Source organism: Procambarus clarkii, chromosome 4 (assembly GCF_040958095.1).
Source record: "Procambarus clarkii isolate CNS0578487 chromosome 4, FALCON_Pclarkii_2.0, whole genome shotgun sequence".
NCBI classification, from domain to species: Eukaryota; Metazoa; Arthropoda; class Malacostraca; order Decapoda; family Cambaridae; genus Procambarus; species Procambarus clarkii.
Genome location: NC_091153.1, coordinates 6,338,223 through 6,355,554, shown reverse-complemented (window position 1 = coordinate 6,355,554; position 17,332 = coordinate 6,338,223). Strand labels below are relative to the sequence as shown.

The 17,332-nt window shown below is 39.1% G+C and overlaps 2 protein-coding genes across 2 annotated transcripts in view; one reads left to right on the top strand and one right to left on the bottom strand.

Moving 5' to 3' along the window:
• The first annotated feature begins 2,284 nt into the window (after positions 1 to 2,284).
• Positions 2,285 to 17,332, top strand: part of LOC123752254 (Nuclear envelope integral membrane protein) — a 31,961-nt gene continuing 16,913 nt past the window's right edge. Inside the window, 5 exon segments of the mRNA XM_045734312.2 lie at positions 2,285 to 2,425; positions 6,478 to 6,561; positions 6,882 to 7,003; positions 8,375 to 8,505; positions 8,507 to 8,571. Of these exon segments, the coding sequence (XP_045590268.2) occupies positions 2,311 to 2,425; positions 6,478 to 6,561; positions 6,882 to 7,003; positions 8,375 to 8,505; positions 8,507 to 8,571 (517 nt within the window). The 5' untranslated portion in view covers positions 2,285 to 2,310.
• LOC138369373 (COMM domain-containing protein 2-like) lies at positions 9,487 to 17,135 on the bottom strand. Its single transcript, XM_069332616.1, has 3 exons — positions 16,870 to 17,135; positions 11,474 to 11,594; positions 9,487 to 10,040 (listed from the first exon to the last, which is right to left on the bottom strand). The coding sequence occupies exons 1-3, from the start codon at positions 17,038 to 17,040 to the stop codon at positions 9,871 to 9,873; spliced, it is 462 nt and encodes a 153-aa protein (XP_069188717.1). The 5' UTR covers positions 17,041 to 17,135; the 3' UTR covers positions 9,487 to 9,870.

Sequence of the window (17,332 nt, the reverse complement as noted above, 5' to 3'; positions counted from 1 at the left end):
TTGTGAATGCAAGAAACAGTATTAGTTTAATTCTGATGTATGGAGAGGGGTTATAAACCAACTGCTTTAATTCATGGAAACTTGATTTGATAGTTTCTGAAGATGATTATGAAATGTATCACTATGAATGTTAATATTTTTGTTTGTCAATTTGTGCATTTAGATAAAGGTCTGTGCTTGTACATAGATTTAAATAATGGGAGGTGATTTGTATCATGACTTATGAGCTGCTGTAGCTGAAGTAAATGTTGGTGAGAGTAGTCATCACCAGCACCTGTAACATTATGTGATAGATTTTTATGCAAAATATAGTAGTCGGATCAGAAGTTGTAATTGCTGTAATGCAGGTGTGCAGGATGATGCACACAAATATCTGTAAACCAACAAGTTGAATGATAAATAAATATATCAATAGTAATTTTATACTGCATTTCTGTTAAAGTATCATTTGTACACATATATGGTTATTTGTAGGTATGTTTTTTTTTCCATTTCCTCTTACATTGGTATTGTCTTGTTGTGGCATTGAGGGCTTTTGTGCTGTACTGATCCTAATTCTAAGGACAGTTGAGTGTGACTAGTGAAGATGATCACTAGTCATCTTCTGACTAATGGCTGAGAACTAGACAAAGCACAAACTTGCTGGCTATGGACATCAATAACACAATTAGTAGCGATACTTTAGAACCTCAACCCTGCAAGACATTACTTCAGTTTAAAATTCAGCTGGAAAAAAAACTGGAACAATGTGAAGAGCTTTGACAAGTTGCTGGCTTCCTATCCCTGTCGAGGCCAATAATGATGGTGGCGTCCTTCACATAAAACGTTGCTCCTTATAAAAAAGGAGTAACTGTTTCAAACTGAAGCTACAATGTAGGACTGAAAACAGGAGATGCTTTTTCACCCACAGGGTTATAAACCCACGGAACCGCTTACCCGCCGAAGCTGTAAATGCCAAAACAACTCAAAGTACATCTGAAAAAGATCAAGGCAAAGAGTTGGTGGGGGGGGCTTTGACAAGCCTCTGGCTGCTTGTCCTCGTCAAGGCCAATAGTGTTAATGGCTCTCGGGTAAACTGGTAAACTCTCGTCAACTACCACTCTCAGGATGAGAATGGTGTGCACAATAAGCTACTGCTTGCAGGATAATTTACTGTACTAGAATTTACGCCATTAACACTAGTAGATAAAGACAGGCTATTTAACACAAGGAACACAGGTGGAAACTGAGTGCCCAAATGAGCCACAGAGATATTAGAAAGAATTTTTTTAGTGTCAGAGTGGTTGACAAATGGAATGCATTAGGAAGTGATGTGATGTAGGCTGACTCCATACACAGTTTCAAGTGTAGATATGATAGAGCCCAATAGGCTCAGGAACCTGTACACCAGTTGATTGACAGTTGAGAGGCGGGACCAAAGAGCCAGAGCTCAACCCCCGCAAACACAACTAGGTGAGTACACACACATATACATGTACAGCCACTAGCACGCATGGTTTTGGGCAGGTCCTTAATCCTAATTTTCCCACATACATCCCCAGGAAGCAGCCCGTAGGAGCTGTTTAACTCCCAGGTACCTATTTACAGCTAGGTGAGCAGGAGCATCAGGGTGAAAGAAACTGCCCATTTGTTTCTGCCTCCGCCGGAGATCGAACCCGGACCCGAATCCCTGAGCTCTGTCCACTCAGCCGTCAAGCAGTATGCATCTTATATGGGTATGGACCCATACTCACCGCTACAATAAGTGCACAATAAGTTACCACTCACAGAAGAATTAGGGGAGACAAGATCACCATCTACAAAATTATCAGGAATTGGCAGGGTGGATAAAGACAAACTATTTAGCATAGGCGGAACACGAACAACGAGACACAGGTAGAAACTTGGTACTCAAATGAGCCAGAGACATTAGAGATAATTTTGTCCATTGTCAGGGTAGTTATTAAATAGAATGCATTAGGAAGAGATGTGGTGGAGGCTGACTCTATACACAGTTTCAATTATAGATATGATAGGGCCCAATTGGCCTCTGCGAGGACAGATAGGTGAGTACAGGATGAGTTGATGAGCACAATTAATATAACCGCCCCTGGTGGCAACAGGAAATTGTTTAAGCCACGATATGGATTCCATTTAGGATTTCCTGATAAGTTTATTTTTTTATAGGTATGTGAGAATTGAGTTACAATGGTAAAGAGGATATATATGTGCGTTGATGCTCGGTATTGTAAAGGGGAATGATAAAGGTTTAGGCAGGTGGGGCGAGAGCCGCCATAGGCTCGTGGGTCAAGTCAAACACTCAGGCCCAAGATGGCGCTCATAACAAACGCGTCCACGCCGTTTTCATCCTTATTTTGTCGCTTCCTCTTCCTTAGTTTACTGTATTTTACCCCAGGACTCGCACAAGATGAAGTTCCTGGTATTAGTGAGTTGATCAATACTTGTTATTTTACTGTATATGATTGGTAGAAGAAAATATGTTAACTAACGTTTCGGGCCAGTTTAGGATCTTTGGATTTACCTTAAAAGACCCAACAATTTGCTTAAGGTCCATTGTCTTAAGTGGACTCGATGGGCACAGAAAGTCAGCTAAATTTTAAACTGAAGTATTATCTTGGCAATTATGGCTTCGGTAGGCAAATAGTTTAATTTATTAAACCATGGTTGACAAGGCCTCAACCTGTTTGAACAGGCATCTCCTGTTTTTGTCCTACATTGTAACCTGTTAAACTTGAAGCTGTTTCCTTATTGTATTTGTTACACTGGACATTTGAAAAAAGTAGTTTGGATTAATATCTTTCAATTTCTAGTACAGTTCTCTTCGTTCTTGAGTCGGTTGTAGATGAGGATTTGATTCCCAGGTAGGACAGAAATGATTAGGCACATTTCCTTTTCCCTAATGCTTCTGCTGACCTAGCGGTAAATAGGTACCTTGGATTTATGTTGTAGGGTGGCATCCTCTTGAACATTAGTAGTTCGACCTTCAGGGGACTTTGAAATAAGCTTAGTGTATAAGTAATTACCGAAGTGTAGTTACACCCAGCCATTTTGACTGGATGGTAGAATGACGGTAGTCTTGCTTCGTGAAGGTCGGCGTTCAATCCCCGACCTTCCAAGTGGTTGGGCACCATTCCTTCCTCCAGTTCCATCCCAAATCCTTATCCTAACCCCCGTCCCAGTGCTATAAAGTTGTAATGGCTTGGTGCTTTCCCCCCTGGTAATTAAAAAAAAATTAGATGTAGTTGCAGGATGAGAGCCATGCTCATGGTTTCCCGTCTTTCCCGCACTTTGTCGTATTATGCTTTGAAACTTCGGACAGTTGTGTTCTTCACCACGTCTCACTTAATGTATTCCAATTGTCTACCACTGTTTGCAAAACTGAACTTTTTAATGTTCTTTCAGCAACTTTGTTTAGTCGGCTTAAATCTGTGATCTCTTGTTCTTGAGGGTCCAGGTTTCAAGAATTCTTCTTTACTATTTTGTACATAGTGATCATATTGCCTCTTTTTCTTCTATTTTCTAACTGGCTTATTAAACACCTCTAATCTCTCCTTGTAGCTCTTGTCTCTAGGTTCTGGAAGCCATTTTGTTGCATGTCTTTGCTCCTTTTCCCATTCATTGATGTGCTTTTTGAGATAGGGGTACCATACAACAGCTGCATATTCCACCTTTGGTCTCACCAAGGTCATGAATAATTTCTTTAATATTTCAGCATCCATGTACAGTATTTCAAAGCAATTATGAAATTTGAAAGTGTAGCATAGGCTTCTTGCAAAATGTTCTTTATATAGTCCTCAGGGGACAGTTTTCTATCTAGAACGACCCCTAGATCTTTCCTTTTATCAGAATTCTTTAAAGCTCTTTCACATCATTTGTAGGGTGTATGTGACCTATTTTCTATTCCACAGCAATGCATTTATTCACATTAAATTCTATTTGCCAGGTAAATCTCCATTTATCCATCTATCTCCATTCATTTATTTTGTCCTGGTCATTTTGAAGGGTATGACAGTCATCTAGGTTTCTGATCTTTCCTAGTTGCTTAGCATCATTAGCAAACATGTTCATTTAATTTTGTATTCCTTCTGGTAGGTCGTTTATATAGACGATGAACATCACTGGTGCAAAAACTGAACTCTGTGATATATACTCTGTTAGTAACACTCCTCCAGTCAGATACATTACCTCTGATGACCAAACCACACACCAAAAGATGAGATGACAACATTTCGGTTCACCCTGGGCCATTATCAAGTTGATTGTGGACCACCACTACAATCGATTTGATAATGGTCCAGGACAGACCGAAATGTTGTCGTCTCCTCATTTTCTGGTGTGTGGTTTGGTCATCATATCTCCGGCCATGTTATTGTGACTCATCGTCTGCACATGACCTCTGATTACTGCCCTCATCTTTCTGGCAGTTAGAAAAGTTTCCAGTCATGTCATATAGTCTCCCTGTCACACCTCCAGCATGTTCCAGTTTCCAAAACAGCCTCTTGTGTGGGACTCTGTTAAAGACCTTTTTTTTTTTTAGGTGTAGATAAACACAGTTAACCCAGCTATCTCTTACCTCTGACTATCTCTATCTCATACTGTAGAATCTCTGTGGCTCTATTATAAAATCTAAGAAGATTTGTTACACAAGATCTTACTGCTCGAAAACCATACTGTCCGTCTGTCTGTTGCTATATCATTTCGCTCCAGGTAATCTATCCATTTGGCTTTAACTATTATTTCTAGTGTTTTCACTACCACACTTGTCAATGACATATGTCTTCTCTGCTGCTATTTTTATAGATTGGAAGTATGTTTGCCTTTTTCCATATACAGTATCTGCTAAGATTCCCATACACAAAGATGGAATAAATTGAAGTGGAATGCCCAGTTCAGGTCCACATTCTATCAGAACCCAAGGTGAAACTCCATTTGGTCCAACGCTTTATTTCTTTGTAGCTCATTGCGTAATTTGTCCACATTGTCTTGAGGCACCTCTGTGTACAGTACTCTTTGACATTGTGTCTGGTTTACCGAAAGCTTCATTTTGTACAAATATACTTTGGAACTGTTCATATAGTGATTCACATATTTCCTTTTTGTTTGTGAATCTGTTCCCCATTTTCAGTCTCAGAAATCCTTTACCTGCAATTTGCATTTGTTGAATTTATAGAGTAGGCCTAGTTCTGTTTTACATTTATCCACAATCCCTTTATCAAAATGTCTTCCTGCCTCTCCTCTCACTGCAGTGTAGTCATTTCTTGCTTCATTGTACTGTATTGCTGTTATGTTTGAGGGTCTGGCCTCTTCTCATATTGATTCCATTTTTTCATATTTTGTTCTCTGGGCCCCCCTCACAGTTTCTGTTGAACCTGTCCTGTTTTCTAGTTCTGCATCTCTGTTTTAGTATAAATGTTTTTGTCCTCTCTCATATTCACAAAACTTGGCATACATCTTATTTACTTCCTTGCCTAACAACAATTATTTCTGTAATTCTTAATAACTCTTCTTCATTATTATTTAAAGAATCAAACTAATTAAAGAACTTCCCAAGTTCTCCATAGTATCCTCTTCTGAAATAGTTTTTCAACTGCTTCATTTTCCTAATTCTCATCTAGATTATAACGCATTACATAATTTATTTCCAAAAGGACAGGGTCACTCCTCAACGGAGGGAAGAGAGAATCAATGAGTGTGTTGGTAATCATTGTGCATGATTATGGCTTCAGAGAAATGTAATGTCAAGTGGAATAAAATTTTGCCACAAGATATTAAATTTGACAAAAACAATATTATTGTGGGCTTTATCAATTTTAGAATCCTGAATAATATCCTCCAGAAGATGAACCAGTCTTCTGTACCAGTAAGGGAAGTCAGACCAAGACAGTAAGGACATAGTAACATGGCATGAAGCAGTGGTATGCTGCACTCATTCTCTGATTTACCAGATGGAACAAATTTGGTACTATTAAATCTGATTCTGATGTAAATATATCATTGTGATCTTCTAGCCTGTAGTGTATTTAGATTTGTGCATAATTATTATTTATAAACATATAAAATCATTTATATATTAATGTAATGTCTAAATATGCTAAAACATGTTATTATATTTTATTTGCTATAAGGAAAATCCAGAAGATTTGGTGATAAATAGCACAAAAAAAGGGCAGTTTTCAGAAATAAAGATTTCACACAAATCGGGATCGTGTTTGGAACGACATAACTGAGTTTCAAGGGAGCACTGTACCATCTTACTTTAGGAAAAACATTCACAACAATATTATTTCATAGATGAGGTGTAAAGTGCTAGGGTTATATATATTTAAACAATTCAAAAGCTGAATAATATAAAATCATAGCAAATCAAGATAGTTTTCTTTATTGAAAAAGCTCATAAGACTAATGTGTGTTTATGTGGTGGTTACATTTAGTGCATTCAAAATTAGGCATTGTATTTATTTATGATTAATTTTTCAGATGTTCCTACTAATGTTGGTGGAAGTCAAAAGCCTGGATCAGGAACCATGCCTCCAAAGCCTAGCTCCACTGAATATCTTCAAGGTAGCAACCAAGATGAGCTCTTCTTTATTCTCTAGGTTCCCATTTAGTTACATTACAGTTAGTTTGAACATGACAATAATTAAGTCACACGATACAATCTGGTATAGCCTGAAAGTTTGAATTTTGTGAATTTTGTTTGATCATGTGTAAGGTTTGGGAAATATTTACAGGCATACTTTCACTAATATTCATTTGATTTTATATAAATGACTTCAATATTTGTATTGATAGACTTGAATTCAAATTCTTTTCATCATATCCATCTGCATTTGCTATTTTCAGACTACAGTATAATAATTGTATTATTGTATGTTCTCCAGATTTTCATTTAATGCATGCTGGACGAGAGTTGAGTGTGAGAGAAGATGGGAAGAACAAGTTGCATATCTTCTGTTACAAAGGAGAGCCAAAAACTCTCACGACACTCTTCAAAACCATAGAGGTTAGTTACTAATGAAATACTTTAGCTTTTAAATCATCCCCCTCCCCCCCCCCCTCCCCCCAGTGCATCTTAAAATTACTTTGATCTGTTGACGTTTTGTTTGTTATTGTTAAGATGGTAATTTGTGTATTGTAATTAATATAATAATTCATTGTCAGGGGACAGTGAATATATATATACATGTTAGGTTAGGCTTATATTGAGCTCCCTTCACATTCAGGTAGAATTACTGACCCACTCTAGGATGCAACTCCTCAACAAGCTGACTAATTTCTGGGTACCTGTTTACTGCTAGGTGACTGGGGGAAATGCACTTAACTATTTCTGTCTCTCTTGTGATTTGAACCCAGAATTCCCGATTGTGAGTCGAGAACGAACCCGACTGTACTACCAGGATCCTGCTAAACACTACATAATTTTAAACTTATTTTTTTGTAGTTTCAAAGCAGAAATAAAAGCAATCTACCAAATATACTGTGCATCTTCAATTCGGTTAAGATTGAACCAGGGCTGAATGATTGCAGCCAGAGATTTGTTGTAACTGGCGATGCCTTCAGAAGGGTGAAAAATACATTGTCATAGAATACTATGCTATTGTACAGTAATGAATCATATTTTTGCTTACATTAAAAAATGAATACTATATAGCTTGCTGGACTCCTCTTGAGTCACTATTTGTATTTATTAATGCTGCCTCTTATGTCATTGGGCTACCAAGGATGGGAGGCAGTGTAGTTAGAGATGGGAGAGAGGCAGTGAGTGAGGGATGGGAGGGAGGCAGTGAGTGAGGGATGGGAGGGAGGCAGTGAGTGAGTGGATGGAGGCAGGCATGAAGTAAGGAGGGGAAAGGAGAGAGGCAGTTAGTGGAGGTGGACACTAGTACTAGAGTGAAGCAGGGAGGGAGGGAGGGAGGTAAGCGGGCATGCTGGGTGGAATGGGGTCTTGTTTCTCTATTTGTGGCATGCTGTGGATTCATTTCCTGCTCTTCAGTGCATATGGCTTCGGTGGCAATTTACACCTCCCTTCATTTGGGATTGGCTTAAATTCACAGTCTATTCACCAGCACTCAGCCTCCCAGCTGGTTTTCACAGGGTGTTACCCTGCACATCTTGTTCTGGGGGCATTATGGAGTGTTTCTCTGAGCCTGCTCCCACTGTTTGCAGTTTTCCAGCATTCTGCAGATGTTCTTAGTATGATGGGTTATTAGTAAATTTTCCTTTTATGGCATTACATCTATTCCTGCTGATTGCTTCCCTGTGTGTTTCCCCAGCTGTAAAAGGTAAAAATTGCAAATGGTAGTGATTATGCTATAACATTGTACTGACAATAAAATTGAAATGCATGTAAATTAAAATATTTGTTTCTTTAAAGCTTCACCTGGATATTGTCGGGGATAATTTTCATCACTTTGAAGGACCAAACTCCTCAGTTGTTAGACAAGAGCACCAGGAAGCATCATGGCTGTCATTTTATCCATGGCGGCTACGAACATTCAAACTGGATATATAAGGAGTCTTGTGTTGGCATTGAGGCAAAAACTGGCTTTAATATTCGTCTCAGAGTACGATGTAAGTATTAAACTTTCCTAGTTTATGGGTCCGGTATGAGTACAGTAGTTTAGTCTTTATTAAGTAGGTTTGCATGATTTGCTTTGCAGCTTAACCACTGGACTGCGCCGGCTGACAGTACTCGTGGCAGAAAAAGCGCAGGCCGAGAAAACATGATTTTAAGATTTCAAACCATTCAAAACTCGGGTGCGGTAGGTTGGGTATAAAATGGACTCCTGGGACCTCCATTGAGAGGCAGCCATCTTGAAAAGAATTTCCAGGTATCTGTAGGGCTGCTGGCTGGATCGGTTTTGAATGAGCAACCATGGGTGGCGCAATTCAAAATTGCTCCCAATTCCCTATCGGACGTGGTATTGAAAGATCGCTCTCAGTCAGTGAAATTCAAACCTTATTGTTTGAAGAACATAAGGGTTATGATATTGATGAAGCTAGACACAATAAGGACCCAACACAAGAGGTCAGAGACAAGTGATACAGCATCGATGAGGACGATACAGCGAGCGTATCCAGTAGTAACCAAGCGCCACCCATGTCATGTCATACTACCCCTTGGTCTGTTAAGATAGAGCAACCTACCATTTACCCTAGTTTCCACTTTGCTGAAAGAGAAAAGTAGTTTAGTTTTACTGTGCCTGTATTTTCAGAGCAAATTTTCCTTTATTGTGAGATTGATCTCAGATGCCCATGTTTTCCTCACCTCTACGAGTACAGTACACTAGGTTCTGGTTCTAGTGCTCAGTGTGCATGTGGATTTCTACATGGTGGTATGAGAATGGGTTTGAGGCCACCCAGATAAGGGGCATTTCATTACATTTTGCTTGATAAATACTGTATTTGACAATGAAAGATACAAAAAGTTTCCTTGAATATTCTTGAAATAAATGTGCTTTACCTGTATTTGGTTTATAAAGAAACTTGATAACTTTATATTTATTAATAATTATAATCACAGGAAATATACCACATTAAAGTACAACTTACTTGGTCCCATCACATCGACTGAATGTATCACCTGTAAAGTTTTACTGTACAGTATTTTGTTTACTTAATTATTACACTTTGCAATTAAACTGTAAATATTTAAAGAAATGCAAAATTAATACCATTTTGAATCGTAACACATGATAATGCAACAAAGGCAAAATTGCTGCAATGCCTTAACACAGTGAATACAAAATTAATAAAGTAATGACTTTTCTATCTTGTATAACAAATCTTAGGAACAATTAGCCCTTCATATTTGAGAGGTATGAATGGTATCATAGTACATTAGAGTATATTGTAATAGCTTTTACTAGACTATTTTAGGTATCTGTGAATACGACGAGAGTGGTGTGTATGGGCTTCACGGAGGGCCTCTTCAAGGATATTTGTCATGTGTACTAAGTTGTTGGGATCTGCCTGCAGTAGTAGTTTGTCACACACTTGCTTTGATTGTTGATCTCCATCACCATCTTCATCTTGGGAACCTAAGAAAAATAATATTCTTAATCCTATAAATCAATCGATAATAAGTACTGGTTAAAGAAATAGTAAATTAATTTTAAGGAGATTACATAAATATATATTTCTGTATATAGTGCAACCTAGATTCTGCAAAATATGTGGGACCAACCTTGTTGCAACTAGAGAAATTGAAATAAGTTTATTGAAGTAAAATACACACAAAGGGATGAGGTAGCTCAAGCTATTCTCACCCCGTTCAGTACATCGTGTTAATACATACATCACAAACAATAAACATATTACCAAACATTCTGAGAGATAAACATCTACATTTCCTGCAACTAGAGATGCTTTCAGGAGACATTTGTGTATTTTTTTTTGTTATGAAACAAGAAATGGCACATTACATGGAGTAATATTAATTATTATACTAAAGAACGGTAGCTTAAGAAGTGAGCATGTCTTGCCTGATGTTGTGAATACAGTACTGCACTGTGGATACTGTGTAGTATTAATTGTGCAGTAATACAGCATCAGTTATTATACAGTAATATTATTGCAAATTAAACATGTCTCTTTGAACCTTAAAATTTAACACTTTACCTCACTGTACATTCCATGCACAATCAATTTTATTAGTTGTTTACGACAGCTTTACTGGGTTCTGCTGTAATGCTGTCTGCTGTGCTGGTTGGTTCTTCTCTAATACTATTTACAAAATATTTGCTAATTTTGATTTCTAAGTCTCCAGTGTTTTCTAGCATTGCCATTTGTCTGCCCCTTTTTCACATATTGCCATATGAAGTAAAAAAAAAAAAAAAAAATGTTTATTTTACTTCATATTTATATGAAGTAAAAAAAAAATACAAAATAAAAGAAAACAGGTACCCCCATGCTGCCATGTCTCATTTGAGATCTTCATGCCCACCAATTGCCAAGAATGAAATTTCTAACTCATTTCCACCATTCTTGGAAATGTCACCAAAAATTTAGATACCTGGCACCTTCACCCTTGAATACGAGTCTCTGGACACGCAATAAACTGAACATTAGGGCACCAGCTTAGTTCCTCCCTTTCCATACTCTTAAGAGTTAGTTATAATATATATATTGTTATATACTGCCAAAAAGTTCCTTACAAATGGGTCTGGAGACCAGAATTAAAGCAACTGAAGACTTGGTTTAGCAAAGAATCTCTGGACACCACTTATATCTTCATGGATATTACATGGAAAGTGTCCATTTCAGAGTCTATTCATCAATATAACTTTTGCAATAAGCCTAATATAAATTTTTATTTTTTGTTATGCCACAAAGAATATCAGTAACTCCCTTTCAAGTGTCCAGAAATCTGGAACTTAACCATACTGTTGAAACTATACCTTTGATGATTTCTTGAGAATATGATAAAAGCTTGCTGTATCAATGAAAGTTATTTTGAAAGCTATCGACTTACCTGAAAGAGTATTTGTGTCCAAGGAGAGCTCTAGTGTGATGAGAGGTTCAGCTATGTGACTAAGCGTTCGAGAGCCAACTAGGATGTCAAACCTCCACTCTAAATTGTGGTACTGTAGTATCTGAAGACGAAATAGTTCAAATTATATACAGTAATTATATTATACTATATATATTTTATTTATTTATAGGTTATTCCTACATGTGAAAAATGCTTTTGCTTATTGGCTTGAAACATTAAAGACTTCTGTTTAATGGTGTAAGGACAGTCATTATTGTTATTGAGAAATATAAATGCCCTGGTCATTGATTTAAGAACTTGTATTATTTATGTTTTTAATCACATGAAAGAATAAAGATAATGTATTTGATTCAAATTTGGAGCCATATCTTGTATATACTCTACTTTAGTGTTGCTTAAATAACCATAATTATATTAAGTCTTTTGGCAAGATTAGGGCGTATAAAGAGTAATATGTTTAGAGCTGATAGAGTATGATATAGTATATGTTGTTGTTTTTTGTTTTGCAGGGATATTCCTGCATGGGCCCTAAGCCTCTGGCTGGCCCACTAAGTGTTGCTTGTTTCTGTTTACTTGGGCGGAGTATGAGTATTTATGACTCGTATGGTCGCTTCAATAAGATTTTGTCCCACATGTTTAGCAACAACTTCTGCTCAGTTGAATCTAAGTTGAAATCTTAATGGGTTTGTAACTCTACACTGTGTTAGATAATGTTCCAGTGGTCTGCTGAGTATGATAGAGTGTAGACATGTTGAAGCATGGCAATCTTATCCCCCCACCAGTACACCTATGTTAACTGGTCTATCTCATGCACTCTCATCTACCTCCTTGTCCAGCCTGTGTTCCTTACGCCAGAGCTTAAACTGCACTTATTACACTCCTTCCAGCCTGGGGATACTATTCTCAATTGTCATCATGCACTCAAAACTTGCCAAAGTGTATTAAGTTACTCATACATTTAGAGTGGTGGTGATCAATGTAGGTATTCCAGGTTTCTATGCTTTGCATATTTTGGATTACAATAATATAAATATTCTTAGGAGGCAGGTAAGAAGGTGGACGTGTATTCCATAGCATTTCACCTGTTGACCACCAGAGCAGGGTACAAGTATTTCCTCATGTTTATTGACTCATTTATGTTTCTCAGCTTCCACCTTCTTGACCTCTTTTTCCTTCTTTTTATTTGATACTGAAATAATCTACAACTGTCACCAAATTCATAAAATTTACTATACTGGTTTCATGCATTAATTTGCATTTTGGAGAATTGGAGCTTAATCTCGAGCTGGGTGCGATTGGTAACAGATTAGTCCATTAGTAATTAGTTAAAACGAGTAACATGTTTCATTATAATTTAGATGCTGGTGAGCAGTGATTATAGGGAATTGAGAGCCAGCTCTGTATGTTTTGCTGCCTAGCCTGATGGCAAATATCTGGCATTAATGATCATTTTCGACATTTAACCCCCTGAACTGCACAAGCATTACAGGAGGCATTTTGTGTGTGTGTGTATGGGGGGGGGGGGTATCATAACTTATTTTGTCTTCCTATACAGTACAGTATTGTTAAAAGGTCTGCTCTGATCAAGCAGTGAAATCTTGTTGGCGTCATCAAATTTTGATCGTTAGTGAAGAAGGTTCCTAGTCGGGTCGCTCTCATGTAGTGCATTGGAGGGGTAGGATTAATGTGCATGTTCACTGTACTGTGTTGGTTTGTTATCACATTTATTGTCTATTTAATATTTTAATGCACTGATCCATTGGGCTCTCAATGACAGTACAGTGTTTAAATCACAGACATGTGGAACACACACACACACACACACACACTCAGGCTGTGTGCATTATACGGACTAGAATGCCTCTTTGTCTAGAGGCGGCTTAATTTCTAATGCTTACTGGCAGAGTATTGTACAGCTGTGGACCTTTGTAGAGTGATTTCACGTGTTCCCCCTGACTGGGTCACGCCGCCACCTGGTGGCAGTGGGACCCAGTTATCATTGACTAGTTTTTACAGTTCAGTAATTGCCAAACATTTCTCATAGAAAGGTTGTGGTTTGTGACATTGTTTTGATACTTGGGTACTAGGTTGCTAACTGATCCCGTGTGCTTCTTGCTCCACATAGTAGGCAACAGATTTGGAAAGGCCCTTGTCTTCAGTGGGTCAAAATTCTCTCCGAGGCAAGCATGTAAGCAGAGGGGAGCTACTAAAGGGACCTACCCAGACACTTGAATTTGTAAGGCATACAGTACCTAATTGTATGAATATGTAAACAGAATGCAAATCTTTTGAGCAAAGTAATCATAATGGCTGTTAAGAGTCTTCAGTTAGATTTGGACAAATAACTAAATGGATGATTTAAATATAATACTGTACTGGCAAATGTCATATAGGGGAGTAGAATAGGCTCATAAGAACAATGGATTATTTGAGAAAATTAAATGGGCATTGTATAAAGAAAAGTACTCATGGTTAATCATAAGTAATACTTTATTATCAGTGAAACCACAATGGTGAGAGTGTGCACTTTGTGCAAATTTGGTAAAATTTAGAATAGCACAAGTACTGTATGTGGATTGAAAAAGATTAAAATAAATTATATATAATGTATGTCAGACCAAAACTTAAGAATATACTTATTAACAAAAAAGTTCAAAGAAAAGGCACAAAATGAGCTCCATGATTAAAGAGATATTACAGTATATATATGTAATAACTATAGCTCTAAACATGCCCAAATTAGAAGAACCCCATACACAAGTTTGTAAATGTATATGAGGATAAAGAAGAGTTCCAGAAGTAATTGGAAATAGGTCATACCTGTAAGGAGGATAGGCTGATTATAAGGAAGATGGGACACCAAAAACACAGCACTCTACAAGTACAGTAACTAAAAATACAGTACCTGGGTAAGTAAGAACACAAAAGTCAAGTCCATCAAAATATTAATTTACCTTGACTCCCATTGTTTTTAAATAATCCTTTAATTCCACTTCATGTTGAGTAGTAAACATCAGTCAAGACACTGACTGCAGCTTCATTGAAGCCCAGTGAAATGGTAAGTTCTTGGAATTCCGACTGTGAAGTGGCCGCCTGAGTACAGTGAGAGAGTAGGAAAACAAGTGCTTGATGGCATCCTCCACCTGTTAATTATAAAATTGTTTGTAGGCATTATATTCTTTGAGAGTTTAGCAAACCTAGATCAACTATTTTAGGTTCTATAATAAAAAAAAAATTTTTCCAGCTCGTATGTGTCAACTACTAGAATGAAACCATGTAGAATCATAAGCACTTGTTTTAAACCTCATTTGGTAATGTTTAATCAAAATAATTTTAACACAGAAGTACTGCACTGTGACCTTTACAAAACTGGTTAAACATTCAACTTTTAGTGCTTTCTAATCCACACTTTTGTTATAGATCTAGAATATACTGTACAAGTTGTCACTGCTACTTTGCAACCATTCTTTTTGTAGTTTCTGCTTACATATAAATGACCACTATTGCAATAGATTCCGAAAATTTATGTTTTTACCATTAACTTCACTGGTTAGTATAATTTGACTATGCATTGGCTTCCTGCAGTACAGTACAGTACTTCAATTGTTCTCATCACACTTGAGGTAGGGGTTCTTATAAGTGAGAGTGAACTAAGTGACTAGTTTGTTGCTCTAGAAGCTTTGGTGGTACCATAGCTGATTGAAATGTTCGTTTGACCTTTATTATCTGTTCATGAATATATGCAAGCAAATTTATGTTTTGTACTCAGAGCTGTACATTATCAAATTGAAAACTGAAAATATTCTCAATGCTTTAAATTGCTATACAATTAGAAATGTTCTATATCGGAGATTTCTTGCAAATTGGCTTAAGACTAATAGTACTGGGTTCCGTTCTTTGAAAAGTGTGTTGTTAATTTGAATAAATTCTAAAGGTTAACAGTTAAAGCTCAATTATAAAAGCCATACACACTTTTTCTTAGTAAAAATGCGAGTGTTATTGTACAATGCTGTTTGTCAGAATACAGTATTAGGAAGCTCAATCATGGCATTACTTCTTTGTGACCATTTACTTTTCTATGCCTAATTGAGTACAGTACTACTAGTCTTCTTCCTTTCTTAAGTGAGGGGGAGGGGGTGGAAGGGGATTGTCAATATTACTCAAATTTGAATACTGTACATGTCTGTTTATAATTTATTGACTAAAGGAATAATCACTAACCAATCTTTAGTAATTCACATAAAACATACTATGGCACTTAATTTATTCCAGTTAATTTTATTAAAATATACCGTACTTAAGATACCATATTCGAATATGGTTAAGGTATAGTACAACAACGTGAAAAATGTTAATGATAAAAATCACAATGCAGGTACTGGTACTTAAACAAGTAAACAATATTATACACAACTACAATTTGTCATAATGTAAGTCTCTCCCCCAATTTATATTATCAATATGGGGGGTGGGGGGATTCTACCCATGTGGGGAGAGGGTTAGGGGGGATCTACACATGGGAAATGTGTTGGGGGGAAGCTTACCCTTATGGGGAGAGGGTTGGGGGAGCCTACTCATGTGAGAAGTGGGTTGGGGAAGCTGATCTATGTGGGGGAGAGGATTGAGGAAGCCGACCTGGGTTGGGGAAGTCGACCTGTGTGGGGAAAGAGGGTTGGGGAAAGCCTGACCCGTGTGGGGGAGATGGTTGGGGAAGCCCGACCCGTGTGGGGGAAGAGGCTTGGGGAAGCCGACCCGTGTGGGGGAAGAGGCTTGGGGAAGCCGACCCGTGTGGGGGAAGAGGCTTGGGGAAGCCGACCCCGTGTGGGGGGAAGAGGCTTGGGGAAGCCGACCCGTGTGGGGGAAGAGGCTTGGGGAAGCCGACCCGTGTGGGGGAAGAGGCTTGGGGAAGCCGACCCGTGTGGGGGAAGAGGCTTGGGGAAGCCGACCCGTGTGGGGGAAGAGGCTTGGGGAAGCCGACCCGTGTGGGGGAAGAGGCTTGGGGGAAGCCGACCCGTGTGGGGGAAGAGGCTTGGGGAAGCCGACCCGTGTGGGGGAAGAGGCTTGGGGAAGCCGACCCGTGTGGGGGAAGAGGCTTGGGGAAGCCGACCCGTGTGGGGGAAGAGGCTTGGGGAAGCCGACCCGTGTGGGGGAAGAGGGTTGGGGAAGCCGACCCGTGTGGGGGAAGAGGGCTTGGGGAAGCCGACCCGTGTGGGGGAGAGGATTGGGGAAGCCCACCTGTGTGTGTGGGGGGGGGGGGAGAGGGCTGGAAGTCCACCCGTGTTGGGGGGGGGGGCTAACCAGGGAGAGGGATGAGGGGGGAGAGGATTGTGGGGGTGCCTGCCCGAGGTGGGGGAAGAGGGTTGTAGACAGTTTACCTGTGTGGGGAGAACTCCCAGCTTGGTGGCAGCAGAGGTAAACACTCTGTGGTTGACGCCATGCTTAACAAACTGGGTGGCGAGGCGACAGAACTCCTTAACTACCGTCGTGTCGTGGTGCACCAGTAACGACAAGTGTCTCTTGTGCTCCTCGCTCAGGGATAACGACATGGTTGATGGCTGAGAGAGCGAGAGAGGGCCTGGCAGTCCCCGCCCGGCGTCTCCACACTGTTTGTTTACCTTCCCGATACTCCGCCCCCTCCTGGACCCTCACCCCAACTTTCACACCTACCCGGCTCCCCCAACTCCCACATCGAGCACCCCAACTCCCACATCGAGCACCCCAACTCCCACATCCATCCCCTAACTCCCATATCCATCCCCAACTCCCACATCCATCCCCCCTAACTCCCACATCCATCCCCCCTAACTCCCACATCCATCCCCCCTAACTCCCACATCC

Coding starts and splice junctions, on each gene's coding strand:
- LOC138369373 (XM_069332616.1), bottom strand. CDS start 17,040: ATGTCGTTATCCCTGAGCGAGGAGCACAAGAGACACTTGTCGTTACTG. Junction 11,595..16,869: donor TGGGAGTTCTCCCCACACAG/GTAAACTGTCTA, acceptor TTTCGTCTTCAG/ATACTACAGTACCACAATTT. Junction 10,041..11,473: donor GGACACAAATACTCTTTCAG/GTAAGTCGATAG, acceptor TATTTTTCTTAG/GTTCCCAAGATGAAGATGGT.